Here is an 8927-nt window from a genome sequence, read left to right on the forward strand (position 1 = left end):
GTGTGTGTGTTTGTGTGTGCGCGCGTGTGCGTGTGCGCTATTTAAAGCACTCCTGATTATCCCATTCTGTAGCCCATGTAGTTGGTCAGTTTGCTCCTAAATAGAGCTATGGGTGGTACTATAAGACAAACCCTGCGATGTATTTGTGGCATTGAAAGGGGACACTGGAGAACTCCTCTATTTTCAGCTATTGTACTGTTTTAATTTTTTTTAACATATTTTCTTCGAAATGCATGAGGTACCTTGGCAGTCTCTTCAGCACCGAATCATTGAGAGAAGAAGATATGAAAGAGTTCACAGGGGTGCTCCTTATTTGTATCCTGATGCATTCCTGCTTTTGATTGGTATGCACATGCTGTTTGTGATGCTGTTTGAATTTTATCCTGCAATGCATGTTTTCCCTGGAATGATTTCAAATGAGCAGTAATTTCCCAGGTATGCATCGCCACAAGGTGGCGCATGGAAAAATATGTCTGAACCTTTGCTTTGATGTTATTCTCCAAATTAACACTAGGTGGAGGTGGAGGTGCTTTATTTGCCCACCTATGTCCACCATGTGACAGCTACTCGTGTTTGATTTCCTCCAGAAAATACGATTCTTTGCTAATTCCTTTTGCTCAGGAACATTTTAGTAGGATTCTTTGATACAATGTGCTTCAGAACTACTGCTACTTTCATGTGCGATGATATGACTGCACATTATTCTGCCATGAAACTTGGAGGATAATTAACACTGAGAATGTAAGAAATGTGTACTTTTGGTGGCTAAGAAAAGGTGCAAAATGATATTGCATAATTTTATTTTAAGTTGCCTGGAGTTCCAATTTGTGGATAATATGGAGAATCCAATATCAGCAGAAAAGGAAGAACAGAGATTTTTAGGTAGACTGCTTTGTTTAAGGGTGGGTTCAGTTCCTCATTGATTTGGATTAGTTCAGGGGTCAGGAAACTTTTTTACATTTTACCCACTAAAAATGTATATACGCTGACATTACCCCCTTGATTTGAAAGGAAGGTTCTCGGTCATCCGTGGCCAGTCGAGCGCCACCACTGAAGCCTCGCTGCCTGGGCCTCCTCCTCTGCTGCTTGGTGGGGCCATGCTCAGTCCTTGGCCCTGCAGGGGCAGCTCCCTTTCTCCGCAAGTGGGCGGCTCCTGGGCAGCCGTCGAAGAGCAGCAGGTGGTTTGCCCTCCAGGGGGCATCCGCCACCACCTCCTGCTCCAGCACCGGCTCTGGCGGCTGTTTGCTGGGGCAGCCACAGGCCTCACTGACAAAGTGCCACAATAGCTGCCGCACGGAAGGCAAGACACTCCTCCAGGCCTGGCTGGCCAGTGTGGAGGCACCGCCGAAGGAAGCTGCGCAGCTGGGCGAGTGCTGCTGCCACCCGACAAGCTCCTCCGGGGACAGGGTGTGGGGCAGAAGCCCAGTGCCAGGAGATTGCACCTGGCCTGGGCCACCATCATGGCCGCACCCTTCCCCCTCCGCCATGATCCACCTCTCCAGGCACTGGAAGGAGATGCTCCTCCTGGCTGGGGCGCTCCAGCAACGCACCCCACCCTTGCCCTCCATCATGGCTGGCCCCGCTGCTGCCTTGGCTGCCGTATGTCACCAGCCGGGACCCGTCGCCGGCCATCATCCGCTGTGGTTCGGTTGCAGCTGGGCCGGAGAAGGGGGTGGGAAAGGGGATGATTGGGCTTCCGGTAATGCCCCCTCTGGGCAGAATTGGTGGAGGAGGAGGAGGGAAGGGGGTTAGGGTCGCATCCTCATTACCCCCAGGATTTTCATTTTTACTCCATTTGGGGTAATTTACCCCTGTTCCCTGACCACTGGATTAGTTGAACAGATCCATTTGACATGATTGAAATCTTGAATCAATCTTTTCCTCTTACCTTTCATTATTATTTTTCCTCACCTGGGAACTGTTTCTTGGGGGGGGGGGCTGAGTGCAGCCAAGGTTCTTACAGATCTGTTACTACTATCTGTTATTTTGTCTCAAACAAGCCTGAATTCAGTTTAGGAATATACAATTAGAATTTTTACTGGCATCCACTGTAATTCCATCTGTTCTCCACAGCGCAGGGCACGGCTACCTCTGGCTACCTCCCTCAACAGGATGAGGAAGTGGGGCCTTTCTCCTCAGCACGGCTGCCTCTTGCTCTTTGTTTTATGTCAGGTGGAATCAATGGAGCAACGAATTAGCAAAACAACAGCAACAATAAAAGGTGGGTTTTAAGGGTTTGAGGATGCCTTTGGACTCAGCAGACTTTGCCCCTGCTCCTTGTAGGAATAAAATATATATTCTGCTGGGCTGCTGAAGGAGTGAACACCAAAGATGTGGAAAAAGAGTGTAGCGAACAGCCCTACCCTCACCTGTCCGTCACAGCTGAGCAGTGGAGAAGGAGCCAATAAGTGGACGGAAGGCGGTGCCAAGGGGGGAGGGGGCAGGATATAAAGGCTGGTGTATGGAGTCTGAGAGGGAGATTCTGTGAGTGAGAGACAGTGTGAAACTTAAAAGTAAACTTAGAGTGAGTTAGAGGTCTGTAAGAACTCTGAATGGAACAGAGTGTTAGTAGGAGTTTAAAGTTAAAGTAGAATTGATTCAAGTACAAGTGATTAGCAACCTGTGATTTACTTATTGATTATTAATCATATGTCAACTTCCCTGATGTAATAAATCATTTAAGTTTCAAAAGTACACATGTCTCCTTGAGTGAATGGTATTGAGACAGCAATACCTGGTGGCAGCGAAGAAAGAAGAAGAGCGAGAACCTCGTGAACTGGTGAGGGGATAGGGGCTTCAGAGGGGATCGCCACAAAGAGCTAAACCACTTTCCATTTTATCTCCAGACTTTCATGCACCCTGAAAGTGATAGTGGCAGAGTCATTAAGCAGGGTTTTGTGGAAGGGAAGTTTAGATGAAGAGTCATGGAACTTTAAAAAAAATGGGGGCAACCCTGCAAAAGATTTAGGATGCTCTCCGTTACTAGAAGAGAAGAACATTAGTCTGCATGTTTTCCCAAATAATTGGGAATCTATAAGGAGGAAAAATGTGTGAAGTGTTACAGATTGAGAGGTGACATAAGAGAAAACAGACCGATCCGAAGCACACCCAGCACTGCATGAACTGGCAAACAAAGTGGCACAAAACGCTTATTTACTGACATTTGGTCGGTTGCTGCTTGGGTCATTAGTACTAATAGAATCCTCTGGAGATTTGCATTCCTCTCAGGAGCTGAGTGTGTATGAACATTTTAAAAACCCCAAAATGAACAGAGTTTCCTCCATTGGAAAGCAGACAAAGACCAGGAGAAGCACAAACGGATCCTTCATTCAAGACGCTTTTTCCAGTAATAATGATGACTGTCTTAACCTCTCCACTTAATATTCTTTCTTGGACCATTATGGAAATTATATTAGTGATTTGTGTGTTGGGAAATGGTTTTATCATCTTTGTGAATGGATACTACTGGCTCCAAAATAGGAAGATGGTCGTTTGCGACATCCTCTTAACTGCTTTGAGCACCTCCAGATTTCTGCTCCATTTCCTTCTTCTGATGAACAGTGTTCTGAATTTCATCTCTCCAGAGGCCTATTTCAACAGGTACAGAATGGAGATTGTATTCTTTTCCTGGTTGTTTCTGAACATAATCAGCCTTTGGTGCAACACATGGCTGAGTGTTTTCTACTGCCTGAAGGTCACCAACTTTCCCAATGGTCTCTTCTTGTGGCTGAAGACAAGGATCAATGCACTCACTCTCAAACTGCTTGGCATGTCCATCGTTGTCTCCACAATCTTCTCTGTTCCTTCAGCCATCAGTTACTACGATCAGAAGAAGTGGTGCAACATGACAGGAATGCAGCCACTGAATGCCAGCCAAAGCAAGGTTTGCAAAAATATAGGCACTGTTTTTCTTCCTCTGCAGTTAAGTGTTTTCTCTATAAATTTCATCATGAATATAACAGCATCCATTCTTTTGCTCACCTCTCTCTGGAGGCACACCAGAAATCTGAGGAAGAGTGGCATTGGTGTTAAGGACCTCAACACACGCATCCATGTCAATGTGATAAAGCCTTTGATGTTCTCTGTCTTCTTCTACCTTATATATTTTGCTGGCACAATAATTTATGCAACTCATATTGTGAACAGGAGAGAAACTGCAGCAATGGCTTCTTATATTATGTTGTCTCTACTTCCTTTATCTCACTCCGTAATATTAATATGGACCAATCCAAAATTGAAAACCTCGTACGCTCGCATTTTAAATTTCAAATGGAGAGCTTCATAAAGATGAAAAGAGTGTGGCAGATGCATAGCGCTTGTGCCCAAGGGAAAAAAGGGTGTGTGTCTGTGTCTGTGTGTGTGTTTATGTGTCTGTGTGAGAGAGAATGAGTGAGTGAGTGAGTGAGAGAGAGAAAGAAAGTCAATATCCCAAAAGTGTGTGAAGAGTAAATATTCAAGTATGTTTGGATAATCAATGCATGTTTCTCTTTTGACATGAATATGCAGGCTGAATCCATACATGTGGTGAGCCCAATGTATTCCCTTCAGGACAGCTGCATTTCCTCTTAACTCTTCCCCTGATACATACCTGTGTACATACAGTATCTGGTTTTCTATTGTGATGCTTGTTACTAGCCTATTCACAAACGTCAGTGTTGTCTTTGATAAATCAACTGATTAAGCATAGAACAAAGTGGAAATATATTTACATGAGAGGATGAAGCATGAAAAGAGGATGAGATATGTTTATATTCAAGGGTGAAACCTGAAGGATTGCTCTAATCTGTTGTTGAATCTAGACTGTGTGTTTCAGGCCATGGGATAAAATAGAGATCCTTCTAGATATAACATATTTTTAGTTTTAAAATATGCTGCTGTATTTTATCCTGATGTCAAATATATCAAACTTTTTTTTAAAAAAAATCTTAAATGCTGCATCAAGACCAGCCCTAGGCATTTTGCTGTCTAAAGCAGAGCATCAAATGCTGAAGATACAAGATTTCTTGATTTATGCAGAAGGAGAGTTGGCCTGATCCTACACATTTCATTAGAAATTGATCTGTTGCTAACATATACTGCATGTAAGTAAGAATAAAAACTAAGACATAGTCAGGATTCTTCTGTTACTTGGGAAAAAATTCAGAAGAAGAAACAAAACTTGTCTTGTTTTCATTGATTCTATATCTTCATTGATTCTGTATCGTCTTCTTTTATGAACTTCATTTTGTTTTGTTAACATTTTAAAACAAAGCAATGGGGAAAGGGAGAATCCAATGAGAATAGGCACAAATGAGAAAAGGAAGAAAATTATTAACAAGTAGGACAACAAAGAGATGTCAGTTATAAGCTTCCAATGTGTTTGCTCTTCCTGATTAGGGGTAATGGTAAAAAACTAAAAAAAATATCTTTAAAAGGTAATGGGAGAATATGAATTCCTAATTCTCCAGTGTCTGTCCCATTAAATAAGAGCACAAGATTTAAAAAAACCTCAGGTATCTATACATAATTACAATACTGAAACATATATATAATATATGCGTTATAGAGAAAAGTTATGAACAGAGATGAAGATGAGCGAATTGAACCTTTCTCACATTGGGTTGAGGGTCGTTCTGTGGACTTAAGAAAAAGCCAGGGCAGATGTATTTTTGGGAAGCAAATTTGAGAATCTTCATTTCCAAACCGCAGGAGATATGACCTAGGTAGGGCAAATAATGTTGCAGAATGGCCAAGAGCTCTGAACATCCACGAGAAGGTTCAGACTCTTAGATGCTTGCTTCCTGTGACACATTTCCCCCAGAAATTCCTAAAGTTTGGATCCACAGTCCCAGTAATCTGGGACTACTAGCATGCTAAACCTTCTTAGACAACATAAGACTGAAGCCAGGAATATAATTGGCTGTCTTCTGCTGTACTAACATAGGCAGAATGAACCACTTGCCAGTACCCGGTAACAAAAAGGGAATACAGACAGCTGGGGGCGGGGGCGGGAAGGAGCTAAGTGCCAGCGTGGGCGGGCCCTCTCAGCCACATCAGAAGGGTTGTTGGCCTCGAAGGAAACACCCGAGGCAGCCTCCTGTAGCCTACTTTAGCTCAGCTTAGTAGTGTTTATTATTTTAATGGGGATTGGTTATTTTATTTAACTAATAATCTTTGAATATGTTCTTTATGCTAAACCTTGAGCACTGTAAACAGATTCTATGAAACTCTATTTTTCTAATAAAAATTAATTATAAAAATTCTTACAAAAGGACTGGTCTCTTGAACAGCAGGGTCTGGCTAAATCCAAGAAGTGGAGAGGGCCATGAACTAGCTGTCTTTAAGAGTCCTACTTAACTGAGCTGTTGTGATTTCTAAGGAATCACAAAGCCCATGGGTCTGTACTTGCAAAGTACTGGGTAAAAGTAAAATATTAAGGTCAAACTTGTTCAAGGGGAAAATAGTAGTCGTTTTGCGAAAATCGCCCATACGGAAGCCATTTTGCGAAGCGCCAATCAGCTGTTCAAATGGCTGTCCTGCGAAGCATCGGTCCCGAAAACACCCATTTTGCAAAGATCACCCATAGGGAAGCATTTTTGCAAAGCCACCGATCAGCTGTAAAAATTGTCATCTTGCGAAAAAACGGTCTGCGAAGCACGGACCAAATCATCGTCCTGCAAAATCCCCCATAGGAAAAACCTTTTTACGAATCACTACAGCGATCGCAAAAAGTCAATGTCTAGCGAAAAAACCTTTTTGCGGGGTAATCGTCTTGCGAGGCACCACTGTATTTGGGTGAGAAATGATTAATGTATGAAAAAAAAGGAGTCAGCTTTTGGAATTTTTCCCTGCATGGTGTCACTTTGTGAAAGGTAGTGAGCAGAAGAGGATGTCCTGTAGACCATCTTGACTGGTGCCATCAGTGTTGTCAACATTCAAGCTGCCCTTTACAATGTAAAGTTTGACATATAGATAAATTGGGCGGCAGAGGGGGGAAGTAATAGCAGCTGAAACGTGAGGCAAATTTCCAGAGTTCAGGAAATCACAAGGCATGTTCCAATTAAAAGTGCAGACATTGTGAAGGTGTGTGCTCTAAGAGTGTCAGAAAAGCTAGTCTCGCTGAAACTGAATGGGGCAAGCTCACAGCATGGCAAATTTGTGGTTTTCAAGAGGCATGTTCCCATTAAAAGTGGAAAACCCTACAGAGTAAAATAAAATAGCAGACATCCCAAGTCCCAGTAATAGGGAACTAGAAAGGAGGTGTGAAGGCAAAGGAATCAGAGTTTAACATGGACAACAGAAAGGAGAGATCTAATGGCAGCCAGGAGCAGAGTCCACCATAGGAGAAACTGAGGTTTGGGAGCTGGAAACATGCTCCAAAAGCTGATTCCTAGAAAAGGTCCAACTGGAGAGGTTAGGGTGGTGAGTCTCACCAGCCAAAACCTGCAAAGAGATGCAGTGCCATGGAGACATAAGGGAAAAACAGAAAGGGAGTATTAGGAGACATTTAATTTTACCTAAGCAGCACTGTTTTGCATAGAAGGACATGTTCAATGTCTAAGCATACCTCCATAACAATTTCAGCCAGGGTTGACTTTATATGATGGAATTGATGCCCAGTTTCCTGGTAACACATTTTGTAGGACAGCCATATAATTGTAATGGCCACCCGTTGAAGGTAACGTGGCTGATCTCTCATGGAAGTCTAAGCACACTGTAGATGACAATGAAAGGAAGCTGCCATTTTTTTTTATCAATGTGACCTTAGGCATGTGGCAATTTTGTAAACAGAGATTATCTTCAGAGCAACACAAAACAGGCTCCGACCACGAATCCACACTGAATCTAACATGATCGCTGCACTATGGCATGATGCACTACAGCCATCATCACCTGCTGCCTTTCTGAAGAGGCACCAAGGCTGCAGATTGGGCCTTTCTCCCAGAGTGGTGCAAATGGTGAAGGCAATGGCACTGAATTAAAATGCCCTAAAGTTTTATAGAAACCTTAATAAGTCTAAGCACAAATAAAAGCACTTGGAAACAGCTATTAATTGTCTGTGTTCCACATTTCTCTCCCTACAGGCAGTCTTGATCACAAGAACAAAAGCTTTCAGACACCACACAGATGCCTTTGAGTTTAGGAAATCATTGTTGGATCTTCTTATCCATCCAAGCCCAATGAATGATGGTCATGTTTAATTCATGTCAACAAGTGCTTTTCTTGAGCTCTTCTGGAGACATCTTATTCAGCAGAATATGGGCTTTCCTACGATGTTAAGCCTTCTGCAAGAGCATTGTATCCGTACATCAAATGAACCAGGGCAACCAATCTGGCTCTTTTCTAAGGTTGATGTTTTGAGTGCTGCACGAAAGGATTGCGGAAGTAAGAGATAAAAGAGATCGCACTAAAGATAAGAACCTATTAGGCATGAACTAGACCGTGCTGACCTCTCCCATTGGACATGTTCCTCCTCTGAAGGCTAACCCACATATTCTATTTGCTCCTGTTTTAGGGAAGGCTCAGTTGCTCTTTGAGTTGGATCAGTTTAGCAGAGCTATAAGACATTACTGAAATCCCGAATCAATCCATCCTTGTTGCCCTTCATTTCAGACATTCCCATTTTGTCTCCAGATTTTCATGCATGCTGAAGATAGCAGTGACAGAGTCATAAACTAGGGGTTTGTGGTAAAGAAGTTTAGAAGAAACAAGATGAACCTTGGAAGGGTGCTCTCCATAACTAGAGGCCAAAAACATTAGATTGTTAAAAAAAAAAAACTGGGAGAATCCTACTTGAGTAACTCCCACAACCACAAGAGCTGGGAGACAAAGTGGCAAACACCACTTAGTCACTGACATTTGGTGTACAGTGGGGTCTTGACTTGAGAACTTAATCCGTATTGGAAGGTGGTTCTCAAGTCAAAAAGTCTGTAGGTCAAGTCTCCATT

The 8927-nt window shown here is 42.9% G+C and overlaps 1 protein-coding gene across 1 annotated transcript; it reads left to right on the plus strand.

Annotated features, from left to right (window-relative positions):
• The first annotated feature begins 1887 nt into the window (after positions 1 to 1887).
• LOC110071032 (taste receptor type 2 member 105-like) lies at positions 1888 to 5298 on the plus strand. Its single transcript, XM_078384749.1, has one exon. The coding sequence runs from the start codon at positions 3353 to 3355 to the stop codon at positions 4283 to 4285; it is 933 nt and encodes a 310-aa protein (XP_078240875.1). The 5' UTR covers positions 1888 to 3352; the 3' UTR covers positions 4286 to 5298.
• The last annotated feature ends 3629 nt before the right edge of the window (positions 5299 to 8927 follow it).

Source organism: Pogona vitticeps, chromosome 2, assembly GCF_051106095.1.
Source record: "Pogona vitticeps strain Pit_001003342236 chromosome 2, PviZW2.1, whole genome shotgun sequence".
In the NCBI taxonomy this organism is placed as follows: Eukaryota; Metazoa; Chordata; class Lepidosauria; order Squamata; family Agamidae; genus Pogona; species Pogona vitticeps.

What these genes read in the sequence shown, in the direction of transcription:
- LOC110071032 (XM_078384749.1), top strand. Translation starts at nt 3,353, where the DNA reads ATGATGACTGTCTTAACCTCTCCACTTAATATTCTTTCTTGGACCATT.